Below are 21,566 nucleotides of genomic sequence, written 5' to 3'. Positions count from 1 at the left end.
AACAAATATGTCTGTGTCTGTCTCAATATCTATCCAGTATCTTTATGAATCTAAAGAGCACGGAAACGCTCAAACATATTCCTGTAACTCTGTCCAACACCCAGATTCATAAACGTTATTACACAACATCTCCCAATGCACAAATCTGTGCTAATAAACCAATGATGCCCCTTGGCATCAGACACAACAAGTTAAACATTAGACTGAAGTTAGCAACCAATGAAATGCTCATACTAATACAGGTCACCACCAAAATTCACCACCAAATTTCCATTCGGACAGGAAAAGAGCCATTAATAAGTGACCAGGCAACTATCACATGCACTACGCAACTAACAGCTGTTCAGATAGAAAGAGTAGGTCACTGTGAGATGGGTAAACCAATCAGCTGACCGTGTGATGGGGTGACCACAGCCTTTATAGGAAAAAATAGTATTGCTAAATCTATTTTAACACATAGTGAAAGGCATTCATGTTTTATTTATAGCAGAACGTTTTCAAAAAGCTCCATGACACTGGACGACCATGTCCTTCAAATGCAATAGGGCCAACGTACAAGTCCACAAACTGCATATGACCAATTTTTATGTCAACTGACAGTAACACCGTATCTCTCATATCTGTGGACCAAGAGCGGGGAATGCCGATGGTAATTTCAAGCCAGGATTGCATCATTCTTAACACGTGACTTACGTTCAGACAGTTCTATGTCACAGGTTCTCATAAAAGGTGTTTAAATGGTGAATTCCTGAGGCACTTTAAAGAAAAGAAACGTCTAAAAGTTCAAGGTTACAGAGAAAGCTGACCACCTTTAACCTTTCAATGATTCACAAATTCCAGAAAGTGTGTATGAAACACCCTTATGAGAAGTACAGTATATAGCCCCAATATACTATCATTTTATTCAAATAAAGGCAAGTGTAGGAAGAACCAGGGGGCATTTATGAACCAGGGGCATTCAAACTGTTTTATTTTAGTATTATTTATGTGCTATTAGTTTTTAGTAATATTTTGAGTTTTCATTTTAATTGTAGTTTATTTTTAGAAGGCTAATTTTATTATGGGTTTTTTCATTTTAATCGTTTTTTTTTAAATATATAATTAAAAATATTTTACATGTTTTATATTTATTTCAGTTTTATTTTTATTTCAGTGCTTCAACGTAAACTTATTTCAGTTAGTTGACAAGGCAACATTTAGAAATGTTTATTTAGTTTAAGTTTTACATCTAATACTAGTATTTATATTTGACTTTATTTCAGCTTTATGCTTTATTTTTTTCAACAAAAAAAGCTTTTAGCTAACGATAACGACACTGCATTCAATGGACGGAAAATATTCAGAAGCAAATACACTGGGGGAAATTACGCTGAGGAAATTTACCAAATCTGGCCTGGTTAAGAAACTAACAAATATTGTTCAAATGTATTTTTATATTATGTATTTAAGGAAATCAGGGTGGTACCAGAAGTGTCCAAAGAAAATGAGTCAAACATAGACGCGCCTCATTCAACTAAGTAATCAGAAGATAGACACAGCATGCTGTATTCTGCAGTTTTTTCTAAGGATGAAATGAGTAATTATAGTAATTTAACGTTGTATTTAAAAACCATCATTGTTAACGATATATCAGAATCAGCTAGCATCAATTTCCATGCTGTTCCAGGCTGGTTTATTATCATCAGCATCCAAAGCTCAACATATGCTCTTCTCAGCAAGAATCTTCACTGTGAACAAAAGCATGTATGTAATGTAATGAGAAACATCTTCAGGCACAATGTGTGGGAGAGCAATGAATGGAATTATTGCCAAGCAAGCTTGCCCTAACAAGCAGTCATGCACACGTTGTCTTCAATGTTTAATGTTAAAACCTGTTTTCGGCACGCATTTTAGCCTTTTCCCCCCTATCACGTTTTTTCACTAATCACCATAAATTAGGTGTCATTTGAAAGCTTAAAGGGTTTCACCCAAAAATGAAAATGAAAATTCTGCTCGACCTTAAGTTTATCAAGTGACGAGAATACTTTTTGTGCGCAAAAAACCCCAAAATAACGACTTTATTCAACTATTCATTTTCTTCAGTGTGGGCCTCTGAGTGAGTTCACCAGAGCGCAACGACGTATGCGCGAGAACTGAGAAGATGACGTAGATGGGTCTTGATGTAGTGTTTAAATATGGAATGCCAAAGCTGACTTTATTATAAATAAATAAATACATAAATAAATATACGAAGAAATGTAAAAAAGCAAAAATACATAAATAAATATACAAAGAAATGTAAAAAAGTACAAATAAATGAGTATTTTTTCACACATTTTTTATTTTTTTTATTTTTTTCCACTTTTATTTATTTCCACATTTATTTATATATATATGTTTTTATGTCTACATTTATTTATTTTCACATTTATTTATTTCTACATTTATTTATTTCCACATTTATTTATTTCTACATTTATTTATTTCTACATTTCTTTGTCCGTATGCTAATGAGGGGGGCGTGTTTTACCTCAGACATCAGCAACCGAGCTCAGAGTGGCAGTGCAGAAGCTTTGAGGCCACAGTGACACTTTGTGGTGTGACCAAACGAAACGCAAGAGGTGTGCGGACAATATCACATTTTAAGTCATGTACTATCACCCTAACTGTATGTAGGGTAGGCTATATAGGGTTAACACACATAGCACACATGAACAGAAACTGCACTTCAACGGGTCTGATAGCAGACACTTGGACATGGAAGCGCATGAAAGTATCCACTATTAATAACAATGTAAATGCGGTGGATGGGGCTGATAAGAGCTTGCGTTTATTGTCGATGAGACTCGCACACCAGCGCAGAACGCGGAGAGAAACCAGCGCACATTTCACTGACTCCTACGCTGCATATCACATCGCAGCATAAGGCTCAATGCTTGCCATTTCCAATTGCGCTCATTCTTGTTGCGTGTCCTCAATCTGGCCTTATTATTATAATAACTGAGTAGTTTATCGATTAGTAAGAACTTGACATATATGATAATGTATAGCTATTTAATAAGGTTTGGGGGGAAAAACGCCCCTGGAAATCAATTTATAGGGGGAAATATCACCACGACCATGGGCACGACAGGTGCTGTTTGAATGGGCATGATGATGCTTCTGTGCTCCAATGCATGGCGTGAGATGCGTGGCTCACTAGCTGCGTTTACATGAGCCCCTTTTGTTTGATTTAAGAATAATTCCAAATTGATGACTTGTGATTAATCAGTAGCCTAGCCTATCTAAGAGCAGCATCTATGAAATATGGGTTGTGTTTTAAGCATTTTAATTGTCACCTGTTATGCATACGAAATTTGGAAACGCGAATGTAAACTGTTGAGAGTTGCGTTTCAAACTCATTGATCAATATGCTTGCGTAGGAGTCAGTGAAATGTGCGCTGGTTTCTCTCCGCGTTCTGCGCTGGTGTGCGAGTCTCATCGACAATAAACGCAAGCCAAACGCAAGCTCTTATCAGCCCCTTATCAGTATCTTATAGTGGATACTTTCATGCGCTTCCATGTCCAAGTGTCTGCTATCAGACCCGTTGAAGTGCAGTTTCTGTTCATGTGTGTTAACCCTATATAGCCTACCCTACATACAGTTAGGGTGATATAACATGACTTAAAATGTGATATTGTCCACACACCTCTTGCCTCAAAGCTTCAGCACTGCCACTCTGAGCTCAATTGCTGATGTCTGAGGTAAAACACGCCCCCGTCATTAGCATACGGACAAAGAAATGTAGAAATAAATAAATGTAGAAATAAATAAATGTGGAAATAAATAAATGTAGAAATAAATAAATGTGAAAATAAATAAATGTAGACATAAAAACATATACATAAATAAATGTGGAAATAAATAAAAGTGGAAATAAATAAATGTATAAATAAAAAAATGTGTGAAAAAATACAATTATACATAAATAAGGAAATAAAAGTATAAATACTCATTTATTTGTACTTTTTTTTACATGTCTTTGTATATTTATTTATGTATTTATGTATTTTTGCTTTTTTACATTTCTTCGTATATTTATTTATGTATTTATTTATAATAAAGTCAGCTTTGGCATTCCATATTTAAAATGGTTCTAATGTGTGCATTTCCTGGATGTCCGAATCGTGAGAAACCAACGAGAAAACGTAAAAGTGCCTTACCAACGCCGCAAAATGATGGCTTACCTTTCACACTTTCCCATCGAATGATCGTGAGTGTCATCTTCTCAGTTCTCGCGCATGTGTCGTGGCGCTCTCGTGAACTCACTCAGAGGCCCACACGGAAGAAAATGAATAGTTGAATAAAGTTGAATTTTTTGGTTTAATTTTTCCAACCTTTACTTTTCGTTTTTGCGAACAAAAAGTATTCTCGTCGCTTGATAAACTTAAGGTTGAGCCACTGTAGTCACTTGGACTATTTTAACGATGTCTTTACTAACTTTTCTGGGCCAGCAGAGAGATTTCATAAAATTCCAGCTCTCAGATTTCATAACATATATCTTCTGAAGATGAACGAAAGTATTACGGGGTTGGAACAACATGAGGGTGAGTAATTACTGACAGAATTTTCATTTTTGGGTGAACTAACCCTTTAAGCTTTCAAAATTCATTATGTGAAAACCGTTTTGAAATTGGACATTATACGTTACCATGAAAAGGCTTTAAATCCTCAAATTTGGAAAACAACTTAGACGCAGGTTAGACACAGGGCTTTGATTGTCTAGCAATTGTAGAGTCTAAATTATTTTGTAAAATTGTATAAAATAAATTTTTTTTAGTTCAGTACATTTGCTTTACAGCAATTGGTTGGTAATCAAACAGTTAGCGGTATAGCCATTGACTTCCATAGTAGGGGGAAAAAAATAGAATATCTTCTTTTTTATGTTCAACAGAAGAAAGAAACTCATACAGGTCTGGAACAACATGAGGGTGAGTTGGTGATGACAAAAAAAAAAAACATTTTTGGGGGACCTATCCCTTTAACCACGACTTTTGCCTCAATAAACTGCTTATAAATAATTATTAGGTAGTTGTTAAGTTTAGGTATTGGGTAGGATTTAAGGGATGTAGAATATGGTAATGCATAATAAGGCATGAATATGTGCTTTATAAGTACTAATAAACAGCCAATATGCTAATATTATGCAAACTAATCTGCAACTTAATAGTGGGAATTGGTCCCCAAACTAAAGTGCTTTCACTACAGCAATAATCTGCTGAGTGTCTTTAAAAAGAGACTAACCTTTGTATTCATGAACTACAAACATGTATTTTCACATCTATGCTAAAAAATAACAGGTTAAGCAATGCAAGGTTACTAATAACTTCACCAGAAATATTGCAGATTTCACCAGCAATGTCTTGACGCATTTGCAGAGGCAATGAACGTCACAGTCATGTCAGCTGCTGTAAAACTGAGTTGTTCAGGCTGTAGTTTTAAGAGAATGAACATGTTCCAGCCACGGTTCCTCTCTAGACTCTCTAATGGACATTTAGAATTGCGGTTTTCGATTTATGAGTAAAATAACGGCTTCATGTGGTTAACATAATTAAAAAAGACTTTCACATTCTGTTCTACAGCATAAATTATGCACAATCAGACCTCAAAAGTGAATTCTCAAACCGTCGTGCTCTTTAAAAATGTTAGTTTCCATATAAGGGCTACAAATACCACAATGTCAGTTTGCGATTTGAACTATTGTAGTACTTCCAGTATGTAGCAACTTTTTAGCGTTTGCAAAAATGTGGAGCACTGCGCAAGATGCTGTATCCCACAATGCATTGCACTCAACTTGACCTTCCATTTCCAAGATAATATAAGCCACGATTTTTTGACATTTTAGTCGCATCCCGAATGACGCACTGTATGTACTTACTTAACCGTGATGAAGTGTCCAACAATCCACACATTTCGGCTGCATCCAAAATCACAAACTTCCCTACTATATAGTATGTGACAAACAAGTATGTTCAAATTCACAGTACTCATTAAAGAGTATGCAAAAAGTAAATTCTTTCAGTGTAATTCTGAATGATATGGACACTTTACTATCCCATGAGGCCACGGGAGAGGATTTGTGAATGGCAGTAAAGCGGCACAACTGACGGAGGTAGGTCACATGATAATGACAGTATGGCGAATGTAGTACGTCCAGATTACATTCATACACACATTCACACTATATAAAAGAACATACTTTTTAGCAGTTGTGAAGTAATTTCTTACTCAAAATAAGTACCTACTCAAGATAGTATAGTATTTCAGACGAAGCCTTCGTTTTTTCGGTTAAATAAGTGCATCATCCGGGTATTTAAAGTGTACATTTTCTATTTGTAATGTTCAGTGAACATTTATACTACAAAACATCATAGAATAGTGCATAAGTATAGCCTTCACGAATTGGGATACACTTTCTTGATTTCTTGATTATTTGAGCTAACAGGGAATGTTCTCTTTAGCTAACGTTCTGACAAGAAGAGTCGTGAGGAGTGCATGCTTGCTAACACACACACTCTTCTTGAAGGTGATGTCATAGACAGTCCAGCCACACACACCAAGTGCCAGAGCTGAGTGTTGGAGTCATTCTGCATGATACGTGCAGCTTCACACGGGCAGGAATTCCCAGCCACAGACAGCAGCATATGGAAGAAAAAAAAAAACACAAAAAGGAACCAAACACCACATGCCAGCTATTAATATTAGTGCTCGAGTTGAATCCCCCCCCAAAAAATTTGGTTGGAAAGATTTGGTAGGCTTAGGTTAAGTTAGCATGGTTTGGTAATGAGTCATGACTAAACAACGGCCAAAACTTTCACCAGAATTTAACTGCTATATGTTAAATGAATTAAGTGGTTAAATGAAAATGATGTGAAAATTTTGTGACAAATTTGTTAGAGAACCATGACAATGTTTTAGCGTATTAAACTTTGAATTTAAATCAAACAAAGATTATTGGAGTACATTTTACAAAACTATTTCAGTGTTTCTACTTATGTGTTACGTGCCATTTCGGGTACGCTTTAGAATACTGTTCCGTCATTAAGTACAAATGAGTAACGCAATATTAACATTCTAGTATAACTATTAACTAACAAGAAACTCTGATCAACTAATTAGTAAGTAATCGCGTTGAAAGTGATAGTTCACTATTAGCTAACTACTATTTTTTTCATAGTAAGAAGTACTATATACGTACAGGTTCATAATTAATGCAAATAATGCATAATGTATAATTCATTTTAAAGGGATACTCCACTTTTTTGGGGAAATAGGCTCATTTTACAACTCTTTGGTCATTTTTTTGAGAGAGATGCTAATGGTCTTGTCCGATTCAATGATCTATGCTAAGCTATGCTAAAAGTGGTACCGCCAGACCCGGAGTTCGGCTGAATGGATTTGAAAACGGTAAAACTCAACTGTTTAACCCTGGGGGAGTTGTAAAATGAGCCTATTTCCAAAAAAAGTGGAGTATCCCTTTAAATTGAAGATCATGGTAACCCACTGACTCAAGTATTACCAAACCATTGGAAGGAATTACTATCCTAAACCTTACAAAAACCTGAAACTGAAAAACTGATTAATAAGGAGTTCATGCTTTTCACTTTAAAACACTTTCTGAAGGACACTTGAGTCATTACTGGGTTACCATTACCCAACATTATCTGGAACAGTATTCTAAAGTGTTACCAGCATATCTAATGACTTCGTAAGTTTTGAATCCAAAAGAAGTTCTGAATAACTGTATTCACTCTTTTCCATATAATTACAATGAATGAACAAAAGCTTCCAAGCATGAAAAAGAGCACAAAGGACCATAACAGTATTATAAACAAGGACCATAACAGTATTATAAAACTTGGATGCTATATTTCAAGTCTTCAGAAGTGATGTGATCAGTGCCCATTCATTGTAACTGCATGATCAAGAGAGACCACAGACTGAGAACTTTTCACAGTGCACAAAAGTCACACTTTAACCCCACGACAAGGCTAAACACGTCACTGTCCTTGTGTTCAAATGGCGAAACCAACTTTCCCTACATGCCTGGACAGCAGAATCCCTCCTAATCTTCATGCGCAGACTCAAGACTCGCCTTATCAAACAATACTTTGAAAATACTTAAGAAAAAAAACCTGTTGACTTTATTTGCATTAACTTGTAGTTCATTACGTCATGCCTCCTTTATCCCTAGCAGGAATTGCATGCTTACAATTTGAATCCCACTTTGTAAAAGCACTGGATTAGAGCATCTCTTAATGCATCTCCGTGCACACATAAGAGTCTTGAAGTCTATTCTTCAGAATGACTTTAAGACAGCATGAAGTTCAAGTGGAAAATGAGAGCTTTTCATTGATGTTTGGAGCAGCCCAGAGATGCAGACAGTATTGTGTGCAGAGGATGTTGAAGAGCAAGAACCACCCTTAAACATTTACAGACTGTAAGTGGCGCGCACACACACACACACACACGTTTTGGGGATATTCCATAGACATAATGATTTTTACTCTGAACAAACTGTATATTATATCCCCTACCCCTAAACCTACCCATCACAGAAAACGTTCTGCATTTTTACATAAAAACAAAACAAAACAAACAAAAACATAATGTTTATTAATGCATTACCCTCGTGGGAATGTAGGTAATATCAGGTTTTACTATCCTTGTAAGAACATTTGGTCCCCACAATTATATTAACCTGCACATACACACACACACACACACACACACACACACACACACACACTTATCCAAGCAGGCTCAGACTAAGATCATTACTGCAAAAACAAACAAGGTCAGTGTACCTTTGCAAAATCCCTGGTCTAGGGACATGCTCCACGTTTGAGGTTCTTGTGCAAGACATTTAACATTACCAAATGACAATGTGTAACATCGGTAAGGACACCTATACATTTGCAACAATGTAAATTAATGGCAAAATAACAATTTACGGTTAAACATATCGATTAAGTAGATTAACTAATGAGTTCACAGTTATCATCATGCGTGCTGACTATAAATTAAGTAGGCTACACTGTTCACTTACACCACTAATCGGTTATCATCAGCTCATTTCAACAATCGACTCGTTATCAAATGAGGCTTTTCTCATCCCGGTACAATTAACTTTGATATTGATAAGTGTTTATTGTCTCGATTACAGCCTACAGTTTATAAAAAAAAAACGCCATATAAAAATGATTGCAATACAAATCGATTTTAACTACTGTATGAACGCGTTTTATTGAAAAACGCGCTGTTCACAGAAGCTAATTCCTATGACTTCTTCTGAGTTTAGTAAACACGCCTATCTCTGTTTACTGCAGCCTGTCTTGCTTGAAAATGTTATTTATTGCCTTGCTCTAGTCTAGCTTGAGTTTCTTATCCTGTGATGTATCCCCGGTGATTTTTGTTCAATAATAAAAAAATACAAAAAACTTCTTGAGGGGGCGGGGCTTAGCGAAGAGTCAATTTCTCTCTCTCTGCCGCCATCTATTGATTTTCTTTAACACTACAGAGAACAGACAGACAGATGGTTTTAAAGAGGGATAATAACAACAAACAAATAAAATAAATATTGTTTTTAAAAAAGGCAAAAATATATTTTGTTATGTTGTTTATCTATGTGACCGGCTGATGATTTTTAATTATATTTACCTAAAACTGAGAAAGAAAACACTGAATTTACTCGCCCTCAAGTTGTTCCAAACCTGTATGAATTTCGTTCTTCTTATGAACACAAAAGAAGATATTTTGAAGAATGTTTGTAACCAACCCGTTGTGGGGCACTTGACTTCCATATGGCAACAAAATACTTACTATGGAAGTCAAACAACTTAAGAGTGAGTAAACGATGACAGCATTTTCGTTTTTGGTGAACTATTTCTTTAATGCCTCAAAAACACGTTTTTTTTTTGTTTGTTTCAGTTTTACTTTTAAATATTTTTGTGGGCTACATCAAGTTAAACTAAATTAAAATTACACATTTTAGCAACTAGCTGAAATAAATACAGTGTGTTCTTGAATGAATCGATGTTTTTGAACCAAACGCTTGTCGCCACCTAAAGGTAGAGTGAAAAGTACAGCACCACTTTCCACCAACAAAAATCGAGGATATGAATTTACTTTTCAGTACTCAGAAATATTTGAGCCCTGAGTGCCGCTTCTGTCATAGAGAACCCTTTTTTTTACAGTCTATGAGAGAGCCCTATAAAAAAAATCGCTGGACTTTTAGAACGTTTATTTTGAAATGATGTGTGAACTTTAAATTTTAGGGACGCAAACCGGAAATGGAACCCTTGTGAAGTTGTTGTTTTCGTTTCTTCTACACAAGTTTAAATATCACAACATCGGGAGGTTGAAGAGGCTCGTCGTCTTTATATCATGGAATCGTCCATCAAAGGTAAATTTTTTAAAATACATATTTTGTTTTGCACTTTTCTCTTTGCGTGTCATGTTGTTCTAGCCTGTATGTTCATTGAATGTATGTTTTTAAATAAGTAAACACAAACGCGAATCAGTACTGAAGTCCAAGTTCGTATCAGCCCCGATCTTGTGAGTTTTGTCGGTGTGTTTTATTTAATGTAAATGGATTATTAGCTGTTTAACGTGTTTACGTAGGTAATATATTTTTTGCATGTGTTTTCTATAGGAAGGGCCAAACGCAGGCACCTGGGGCCCTCAGAATGTGATGAACTGGTGCAAAGCAACGCAGGGAACCAGTCTCTCACACAGCCATTTAATGTCAACCTCAGCAACAGTGATCCAAACCGAAGACTTCAGCCCAGGACACCCACCAAAAGAAGCAGACAAGGTGTTGTTGAATTTGCCATTGCCTTTTGCATCTTTCTGCAAAAAAACAGTGCTAAATTCCCACTTTAACATCTTTAAATTTTGCTTTAAAGCGTCAGGTGGTGTGGACCAACAGAGGGGCATTACTGAATTCTTCTCTGTCACTGGAGTCATAAGCACCAGCCCCCAAAAAGGAACCACTACTCCAGTGAAGGAGGAGAAGGAGGAAGAAGAGGATCCCGTCGGACATCTCATCCCAGAAGAGGATAAAATGGAGGACTTTATGGAAGGAATCACTGAGGACATGTTCGACGAGGACTTTGAGGTTGGAACCACATTGGTCAAAAAAGAACTGGTGGAAAAAGAAGAGCATGAGGAGGACCTGGTTGAAGCCCTTCCCGATGCCCACTACGGGCTGCTGGGGGTGCAGGGAGGACAGGAGGTGCCCCAGGGTCACGTTCAGGACCTGCCCGAGGAGATCCTGAGGGATATGTTCGCTTACCTCCCAGCGGATGATCTCTATCGACACATCAGCCTGGTGTGCCATCGCTGGAGGGCCGTCGTCATTGACCCCCAGGTGTGTTGATGTTGATGCCTTTCAAACTTCACAGTGAAATAAAAGTTAGTTTATGCTAATTCAGTTTAGTTTTAGTACACTGGTATAAATTGTGTAGGTATTACTCTCACTCTCTCTCTCTCTCTCTCTCTCTCTCTCTCTCTCTCTCTCTCTCTATATATATATATATATATATACAGTGCGTGTAGAATTATTAGGCACGTTGATTTTCTGATCATATTTTATTCCCAGGTACATTTTGCCAATTCCAAACCATATTAATCTTAATAACTACTATTAATTTTATATTTAATCATTTATAAGTGATATATAGTTGTTCATGAAGGCTGGAAATGGAAAACGCCTTTAATTCAAATGTGCAGAATTATTAGGCATTTTTTTTCTTTTACAGATAAAATAAGCCAAAAAAGAGATTTAACTAAGACTGAAAAGTCAAATATTATTAAATGCCCATGAGAAGGATGCAATACTAGAGATTGCAGTTAAGGCATGACCATTGGACAGTGAAATGCTCATTGGGTCAGCAGGGTCAGACAAAAACAGGTGGAGAAGAAAAAACACGTTAACTTCAAAAGAATGAAGAATTAAGGTGAAGAATTAAGTGTGAAACCATCAGGAACCCTTTAGTCTCCAGCGCCACCATTTTCCAGAACTCCAACCTACCTGGAGTTTCCAGAAGTGCAAGGTGTCAGGCTCTCAGAGACTTAGGTTAGGTAAAGAATCCTAAAAAATGACCCACACTTAATAAGAATCACAAGCTGAAGTGTAGTAAAATGCATGGAGACTGTTTTTTTTATAGGCTTTATAGACAGACAGATTGAGAGACTCTTGAAGGACCAGCACCACATCCTCTTCTACCACTATTTGAAGAATTCATCTTCCAGAATACGTTTTAATAAGTTTTGGGAGTTCATTTTTAGTCTATCTCTGCGAAACGGACTTCAGGGTAGGAGATGGACTAAAAATAAACTCCCAAAACTTATTAAAACGTATTCTGGAAGATGAATTCTTCAAATAATGGTAGAAGAGGATGTGGTGCTGGTCCTTCAAGAGTCACTCTCAATCTGTCTATAAAGCCTATAAAAAAAAAACAGTCTGCATGTATTTTACTACACTTCAGCTTGTGATTCTTATTAAGTGTGGGTCATTTTTAAGGATTCTTTACCTAACCCAAGTCTCTGAGACCCTGACACCTTGCACTTCTGGAGAAACCAGGTAGGTTGCAGTTCTGGAAAATGGTGGCGCTGGAGACTAAAGGGTTCCTGATGGTTTCACACTTAATTCTTCACCTTAATTCTTTATTCTTTTGCAGTTAACACGTGTCTTTTCTTCTCCACCTGTTTTTGTCTGACCCTGCTGACCCAATGAGCATTTCACTGTCCAATGGTCATGCCTTAACTGCAATATTGTGACAGCTGAACTATATGAATGTCATGTATATAGATCAGTCATCGTGACATGTCATGGTTTCTTCCCTAGTTTCTTCCTTGGAAAAAGTTATACTGCAGATACCGTAAACGGGAAAAAGAGGCGCTGAAGGAAGTGAAGTCTATCCTGCACGATAATAAAATTATCAAAAAGGAAGACCTCTGTCTTCTTAATATGGTGAGGTAAGAATACACACTGTCTTTGAAGCACAACAAAAGAGGGTTCACAACATCCCCCACTTTCACACCCTTGGGCCATTTTCACACATCTGAGCTGCTGATAGAGATCAAACCTGTTAGGTGTGACGTTTGTACATCGGAGGTCAACTGTAGTTTTATCATCTGCTGACTGATCAGTTTAGTCAGTTAAGCATCACTGGGAAAGATTGATAACATTTAAAATATATGGCAAAGTGCTTATAGTGCCAAAATAGACAAATACAGAAAATAAATGGAAAAGGTGAAAATATATAGAGGCAACATAAAAACTGAAAGAACAATAAAGAAAAATACAATAAGGAGGAGTTCACATGCAAAATCGAATTGTTTGTTAGAGTAATAATTTGCCAATTTAAGTCAAATGTATATTGTGTTGTGAAATTCTCACAGCACATGCGTGATTTTCCAGGTACATGTCGCAGTTCAAACACAGCAAACGGGTGAATGTGAAGGACGTGTTGGAGTGTGTGAAAGGGCATCGGCTCTACGCTCACGCTGAAGGCTGCATCAAAGACAGACTGCCAGACATGGCGGATGATGAGGTAATGTAAACCCACAGTTAACATTTACTGAAACTACTAGTTTAGTAGTGCCTTTTTTGCAGCAATGTGCATTAACTGCATTATAATGTGCATCAGGTTCCACTTTTTGGGCATTTTTTTAACCAATTATTTTTGTTTCGACTTGTATTACAGGGTCCAAACCCTTGGTCTACCATGGCCCTGATGCTGATTTTGGCTGACGGAGTGAAGGATGTCTTGGATCTGGTGGCTCTCTTGCGGAAGTCTGGGTGTCTGCTGACAGCAGGAGGAATCTCTGAGTACCTGTGGGCCATGGCCACTTTGCTCCTGGCCATGAGAGATAATAATATTAACATAAGCAACAGGTGAGAGACAAGGTCCATATCAAACAGGAGTCGAGAAGTTGTTTATTTATGGCAGCTGAGGAGTTAAAAGAGGGGAATTTTCTGGTCATTTGTCTAGCCAATGAAAACTATTTAACACTTAAACGAGACTGTTTTCTGTATTTTGTGGGGTAATCTAAATTAATCTTCACTTTTTGAACCTCCATCTTTAGGTGGCATTACAACATCTTCTACGTACTGCACTTAATGGAGAACGCACCGCCTCCTCCAAGCTTGCATGACAACAGGTGGGCAGGATATAGTATTTGCATATTAATTACACAAAACTTTGGGGTCAGTACGATTACTTTTTTTATTCAAAAATGACAGTTATTGTTTATAATGTTACAAAAGATTTCTATTTCAAATAAATGCTGTTTTTTAAACTTTCTTATCGTCAAAGAATACAGAAAAAATGTTTTTTTTGTTGTTGTTCTTTAGCAGCACAACTATTTTCAACATTAATAATAAGAAATATTTCTAGAGCAGCAAATCAGCATATTATAATGATTTCTGAAGGATCATGTGACACTGAAGACTGTAATGATGCTGAAAATTCAGCTGTGATATCACAGAATAGGAGTACATTTTCAAATATATTGAAATAGAAAATAGTTATTTTCAAATTGTAATAATATTTCGTTGCATTTTTACTGTATTTTCTAATAAATGCAGCCTTGGTGAGCATAAGAGACTGGAATCATACAAATCCCATACTATTGAACAGCGTATATATATTTATTACAATCAATATATGATATTATTGTAATGATAATCGTCATTTTTTCAGACAGCATACCACTCACGAGCAACAGCAGATACTCAACCATGACATCCAGAATCATCATGTTGTTAAAATAATGGCTTTTGCAGGTGAGGAAAAAATCATTTATATTATTTCGCAGCTGAAAATGTTCAATTAAAATAAAGTGAGTAGTATTCTGTTCATATAATCCCATTTTTATTTGTCGCAGGCACTGGAAAGACGACCACACTCGTGAAGTACGCTCAGCAAAGACCACGTATGCGCTTCCTCTACCTGGCCTTCAACAAATCCGTGGCGATGCAAGCTCAGCGTTTATTTCCGCACAACGTCGAATGTAGTACGGTCCATTCAATGGCCTTCAGAGCTGTGGGAGTGAGGTCAGTCTGTACTGTCCCATCAGCAGAGAAACATTAACCAAACAGTCTGCTAGTTTGAAGAATGAGAATCATTGAGCTTTTATAATAAACAGGATCTTTTGTGTGACCTTTCTGCTATGCAGGTATAAAAATATGCGGAAACTGTCCAATAATTTGCAGCCGTTTGATGTGGCGTGGGTCTTGCCTAAAGGACAGGGGGGATTCGTCAATGCTAAAGTGGTGACGCAAACCCTCCACAACTACTGGGCGTCCATAGATCAGCGGGTTGGCCCCCAACACGTTCCGTCAGAGTACAAGAGCACACGCGGAAAGACTGAATACCCAGACGAAAAACAAAGAATGGTAAAGTGAAGAAACACAGTTGTGTCAGTTTACAGCTCGTGCTTTTGGGAATGTTGTTTTAAGGGTTACTAAATGATAGTCGATTTAAAATAAAAATGAAAACAGTCTAAAACAAATATCATGTTAAATTAATTGGGTCTCTGCACAATTTTTGTGACAAAGAAAATGCATTAAAAAGTCTTTCTCCCCAGAACTTTGCAAGTATCGCGCACAATATATGGGACCAAATGGTAGACCTGCAGACCAAAAAAGAGAGAGTGTACAACATGACCCATGATGGTAAGCACCAAAATTTGGACACACAGATATTTAGGTGTATAAACTCCAAATAATATAATTTCCTTTCACACTCAGTCACAATACCAAACAAACCCAAAATCTTTTTTTTTTCTTAGATGTTTCTATTGCTAAGTTTCCATCCACCTATCTTTATGTGAATGTTTGGTATATTGCATTTAAAAAAAATCAAGATGCACATAAATTCTTAAAATGCGCATAAAAATCTCATGCATGCTTTTTTTTTTATCCAATAAGAAGACTGGTAACACTTTATTTTACAGTGTCCTTGTTACATATGTTACATGTACGTACCATAGTAATAACAGTAAATTAAGCATAATTACATACAACTAACCCTCAACCAAACCCTAATCCTACCCTAACCCTATAGTAAGTACATGTAGTTAATTAATATTACTCAGTACTTAAATATACAACTACACTGTAACAGTGACACCTTAAAATAAAGTGTAACCAGAAGACTTGCATAAACTATGATGAAAACACATTTATCGAATAAATCCATTGATGGGCAACAAAAAAAGTCACGTGACTTTGCCTCAACAGAACATGTGAGACGGCATAACTGGACTAACCAGTGGACCAATTTCATTGTGCAGTGTCTTGAATGTTGGTTTGATCATTCGAAAATGCCTGAGCCAAAGTCTGTCATCAAAATGACCTCCCAAATCCGTCTCACACGATTCCGTTCCCAAACACCAGTTAAAATTTCCCAAGTCACGATTTTGTTCTCTTGAACACATGGGATGGAAAAGATATTCCAGGTTAAATATAAGTGCGCATAAGTTAAATTTGCAACTTTGGATTGAAACACATTTTATGATAATAATTACTTTTGATTTTTGCAAATAGGATACCTTAAACTCTGGCAGCTGACGAGACCAGAGCTGGACCGGTATGATGCCATATTTATTGATGAAGCTCAAGACTGCACACCAGGTTAAAAAATTTACCTATCATTGTTTGTCAAATTCATCCAGTTTTAGGTTATTAAAGATTGCATTAAAATGTAGTAGTTTTTGGTTCTGGTATTTTGTTTTATTTTATTTATTATTTATGCTTCTGTAGAGCTGAATTTCTTAATTCTGTCCTGCTTGTGGTCTTGTTTTTATTCCAGTCATCGTGGACATTATGCTCTCTCAGAGCTGTGGGAAAATCCTGGTTGGAGATCCTCATCAACAGATTTACACTTTCAGAGGAGCGGTCAATGCTTTGCGTGCTGTTCCTCACACACACATCTACTATCTCACACAGGTAGAAAAACACTCACTCACAAGGAAATTCCAGAGACTATTTATAGATTGGTTGTTTCACATCAAACATCTGTCACGTGTTTATGGGTAAATATGTTCAATTGTTTACCGCTCATTTATTTCATAGAGCTTCAGGTTTGGCTCTGAGATTGCCTACGTTGGTGCTACAATATTGGACTGTTGTAAAAAAGTGAAGCAGATATTGGTTGGTGGGAATCAGGATGGTAAGTTTAAGAAATTATATTTGGGTAAAAAGAGATTATTTGTTTTAAAAAAAATCTTTTTTGTAGATTTTGGAATGAAGTATGAAGCAGGCAGAATCATAAAAATAATGTGCACATTTTCAGGGAGTGTAAGAGGAGAGGACACACAAACACTGCAGTGTCTGAACCTGGGACAGAGGCTGCCAGAAGGGAGCGTGGCCATTCTGAGCCGCTGTAACGTCACTGTTTTTAGTGAGGCTGTTCGACTCACAGACAAAAACCCCAGCTGCAAGATCTACATTGTGGGAGTGAGTGCATTATCTTTTATTGTATTTTTTTTTTTTTATTACATTTTCAACTTGCTGTTGAAAAGTCACTCAATTCACTATATCAGTTCAGTTTCTGAAGTCCCTGAAACACCTCCACTGTAGTGTTGAGTTTTCTTCCAGGAACCAACACATCACAATGTTCCTCATTTAAATAATTCCCACCCAAAGCATTCAAAAAAGGGACGATGCCTGGTTGAGTTGTGTTAGTAGTGTGATGAAACTCACGGTTATTGTAACGGGCGTGTCATTTCTGAAACACGCGCTAAGCGGTTGACCGGCCGACCAATCAGAGCACATTGCCTTATTCAGAGGGAGGGGCTTCAGAGACAGGAACTAAATAGAGCGTTACTGACAGACTGGGAAGAGAGGTGCTGCAACAGGTGCTGTAAAATATGTGGGAAAACAATGTGTTCTTTTGAACATTCAATTGTGAAAACCTATTCTAGACCCCAAAAACAAAATCAAGACTTTGTAAAAGGGCATAATATGGCCTCTTTAAACATTTGTCTTAATTAGTAATGATACGACAATGCCAATGTTTATCGTAATGTGCGTTTTAAACCTCACGTATATTCTGATCAGCTCTTGATTTGTTTTGCGTATCAGAAAAGGTTACTTGATGTTCAAAACATCTTTTTTAAAATGTCAACCTCTGATTTCAGGGTGTTGAAAACTTTGGACTGGAGAAAATTATGGATCTCTGGGTCCTGATGCAACCAGAGGACAAACGCAAGAAGGGTGAGTCACTTTAGCTTTGAAAGTTTTATCTTAGTTTCGCTGTTAATCATAATATCATAATTGCAATGCTCATGAATGTCTGTGTTTATTGTCTGTAAAGCTAGTAAATTATTTCATATAATTATTAATATCTTGTTGGATCTTTAGAACTGATGGTTGTTAAAGTTTGGTTTGTTTCTCTACCTCAGAGAGGCTCGTGATCAAGGATTTCTTCATCCGAGGTTTCTGCAGAGAAAAGATGGGTGGATTCATGGGTCTGAAGGGATACGCCATGGCCTCAGAAGACCGCGAGCTGGAGGGAAAGCTAGCCATGGTGGAGAAATTCAACAAACGCATTCCAGAGCTGGTCAAACGGATCTATGATCGTGCCCAGAAAAGCCTGCAGAGCGCAGGTGAGTCAGACAGAAATGGAGAGAGTGAAAAGACTAAAGCACTGGTTTTGAGGAATACACGCAGTAAGATCGCTGTACGCATACAGCCCTTATATGCAATATCTCTCTGATTGTGACAGATTTTATCCTTGGTACGGTACATAAGTCAAAAGGCCTGGAGTTTGACACAGTGGTTGTGACAGATGACTTCATGAAAGTGCCATGCGCTCGACACAACCTGCAGAGAGTGGGCGGTTTCAACGCAGGTTTGTGGTACTTTATTGAAAAATCTTAAAGAAATGAACAGTTCCTTTATCATTTGTACCGTAAGAGGTAATATATCATGGTTATATATGACAGAAAACAAAAGCATGTTTGCCTTAATGTATGTTGTGTGTGTGTGTGTGTGTGTGTGTGTGTGTGTGTGTGTGTGTGTGTGTGTGTATATTATTCATTTGTGCCAAGAAACATTCTAGTGATCACCTTGGATTCATTTTTTTAATGTTACTGTCCCACATGGTGCTTAAAATGGTGCCACATGTTGCGCCCCATATCTAGAATCAATAAATGATTAATGAATGTGTCTGCACATAACAAAATAAAGCCCAGCTCTTACAGTTATTGCAGTCTCTGTATCCGAGCCTCAAAGTCTGTCTGGGCTTTAGCCAAGTGACATCTGGTGGATCAAAGTGTACATTTATGATGATCTGACATCTGTGGGCACGTCCTGTAGGTTCCATCAATTTTAGCCCGTCAATAAGGTATTCTTTTAAAAAAAAAGTACATTTTGTATTTTTATCACATACATTTTACTGCAGTGGGTAGAAAGAATCTTATCCCTTAAAGGGATAGTTCACCCTAAAAGGAAAATTAAGTCATAATTTACTCACCCTAGTGTTGTTCTTATGGCACATGCCATATTTTTATGGATCTTCTCGCCCTCATCCATATGATGAGTCAATAGCGACAATCATAAATCTCTTTAAAAAAGACACAAATGTATCACAGAATGATCCCGTGCGACACCCGCCATATATTCCAAGTGTTCTGGGGTATCCGATATAGGGTTTGGTGAAAAATAATCTGAAATTTATTGTATTATTTACTAAAAATCCTGATGTTGGTCTTCTGTGCACGGTTGTGCAACTTAGAGATCATGTACAGTTTCTTAGCTGCAAAAATATTTGCCTAATGTCTCAATTGACCAATCAAAACCAAGTGTTCCAGAGAGTTCCGAAAATCCAGAAATGCATAAGACTGAATCTTTATTCTCTGGCGGCAGCAAACGTCCCAGATGACGAGTGGAACCTGTTATACGTGGCGATCACACGAGCCAAGAGAACGCTGTACATCACCAAGACCATCAGCAACATCCTCACATTCCCTGGGGTGAGTCATTGCTGCTTCATCTTCAATCTGGTCTTTATAATCTAAAGAGTATCCAGATATCATGACATTGAAGCATTTGTATTATTACTAAGTTTCCGGCCTCCTTCACAGGAGTACTTCCTGAGGTCGGAGCTGACCAGCGCTCTGCTGAGTAAAAGCCCGTGTCTCGTCTGCTCCACCGAAGACTGTCAGAACCACATCATCGCTGAATCCATCCTCAGCATGTGCAGACTCCCTGTCAGATATGTTAGTGTCTCTTTGCTCAACTACTCATCTAAGTTGAGTTCAAAAACTCACTTCCTGTATTGATTCATTCAATGTGTGTGTTACAGGTGGACAGCGTGGACATGGGTGGCGTTCTGTGTTTGACCTGTGTGGAGCAGCGTGTGGGACCTACGGCATTCCTGCTCTCTCCTCCTGAACGGGTCAGATCCATGACCTATACCAATGAAAGAATGGAGCTGCCCATCAATGTCGCCATGCTCTTATCTTTACTTTAAACGCCATCATGTGTTCGGATCCCTTTGCCTTTGTGTCTTTTGTGGTGCTTTTGTAAAGTTCATGTTTGTGGATTATTCTAGTCTGCTGTGGATTTATTTTAATTGTTCACATTTTTAGTTATATTTATTTAAGTGCTCAGTAACCAAAAAAAAGATTTAAGTTTTTCATCTGCAAAATGTTTTTGCCCTTTTTGGAACGGTAAACATTGACGTCACTGTTTTTAGGTGGAGAATAAGCAGTGCCTTTTTCTGGCCTCTTCAAGCCCTTGATACTTACAGTATTACAGCTGTTGTAAATGACACAATAGTTGATGAGCAACACTAATGTTTATGATTGTGTTTACTGTATGTCCATGTTTGTCAAATCAGTGATGTGTGGAAAGAAAAATAACCATTCCTACATATCACATAAAGACGGATGGTGTAATAGACTAACTTAAGTTTTGCACTTTAATTTTTCAGTGTGTGTTATATATTCATTGTCTATACCCCCACCCCCCCCCCCCCCCAAAAAAATGTTTTTTATGTTTAACTATTTGAACAAAGCATGATCATAATTTGTCATCTTTATTTTTGACCATTTGGGAGGGGAAATTTGTTGAATTATTTTCTAAACCTTAAGTTTTGTTTTATAAGATTTTTTTATTCAGAGCGACTTATTTGAGAATGTATAAACATGTAGATGTTGCAATTCTAGAAAAAAATAGTTTCTGAAGACATTTTTTATTCAAAGTGATTTGTTTGAGAATGTACAATCACATGTGTATGTATGTTGCATTACAGACTAACTAAATCTTGGGCAGATTTGGTGCTCAACAAACAACATCTCAACAAATTGCAGTGTGTTTTTTCTTCTAGCTTAATTATTTCTTGTGAAATGGATTGGACAAAACAAATTTTTCATGTGTACAACTATATTTGTGTGTAGAGGACAACTATCTTTGTGAGGACCGGTTTGAGTTTTAGACAAGTGGAGTGAGGACAAAGAGAGGACATTTTGCCCAGTCCTCACTTTCTGAGCCCCCTTTTAAAGGCCTGTTTGAGGGTCAAGACTTGGT

General features: G+C 37.2%; 1 protein-coding gene across 2 annotated transcripts; it reads left to right on the top strand.

The window, feature by feature from the left end:
• Positions 1 to 8,842: 8,842 nt before the first annotated feature.
• On the top strand, positions 8,843 to 21,011 carry fbxo18 (F-box DNA helicase 1). Of its 2 annotated transcripts, XM_084406973.1 has the most exons (22): positions 8,843 to 8,945; positions 10,297 to 10,424; positions 10,674 to 10,835; positions 10,927 to 11,390; positions 12,870 to 13,000; positions 13,446 to 13,578; positions 13,732 to 13,922; positions 14,114 to 14,188; positions 14,731 to 14,813; positions 14,915 to 15,083; positions 15,206 to 15,425; positions 15,617 to 15,704; positions 16,578 to 16,664; positions 16,843 to 16,979; positions 17,106 to 17,202; positions 17,326 to 17,489; positions 18,173 to 18,248; positions 18,437 to 18,640; positions 18,760 to 18,885; positions 19,902 to 20,008; positions 20,120 to 20,254; positions 20,341 to 21,011. In XM_084406973.1, the coding sequence occupies exons 2-22, from the start codon at positions 10,406 to 10,408 to the stop codon at positions 20,506 to 20,508; spliced, it is 3,036 nt and encodes a 1,011-aa protein (XP_084263099.1). In that variant the 5' UTR covers positions 8,843 to 8,945; positions 10,297 to 10,405; the 3' UTR covers positions 20,509 to 21,011. The 2 variants fall into 2 exon arrangements, with proteins under 2 accessions (XP_084263099.1, XP_084263098.1); XM_084406972.1 differs by lacking the exon at positions 8,843 to 8,945 and having other exon boundaries at positions 10,285 to 10,424.
• The last annotated feature ends 555 nt before the right edge of the window (positions 21,012 to 21,566 follow it).

This window comes from Rutilus rutilus (genome assembly GCF_951802725.1).
Source record: "Rutilus rutilus genome assembly, chromosome: 4".
Taxonomy (NCBI): Eukaryota; Metazoa; Chordata; class Actinopteri; order Cypriniformes; family Leuciscidae; genus Rutilus; species Rutilus rutilus.
This window is presented reverse-complemented; position numbering and strand designations above follow the sequence as displayed.

What these genes read in the sequence shown, in the direction of transcription:
- fbxo18 (XM_084406973.1), top strand. An exon ending in GCAAGATCTACATTGTGGGA is followed by an intron (nt 17,490 to 18,172) that starts GTGAGTGCATTA and finishes CTCTGATTTCAG; the next exon opens with GGTGTTGAAAACTTTGGACT. An exon ending in GCAGACTCCCTGTCAGATAT is followed by an intron (nt 20,255 to 20,340) that starts GTTAGTGTCTCT and finishes TGTGTGTTACAG; the next exon opens with GTGGACAGCGTGGACATGGG.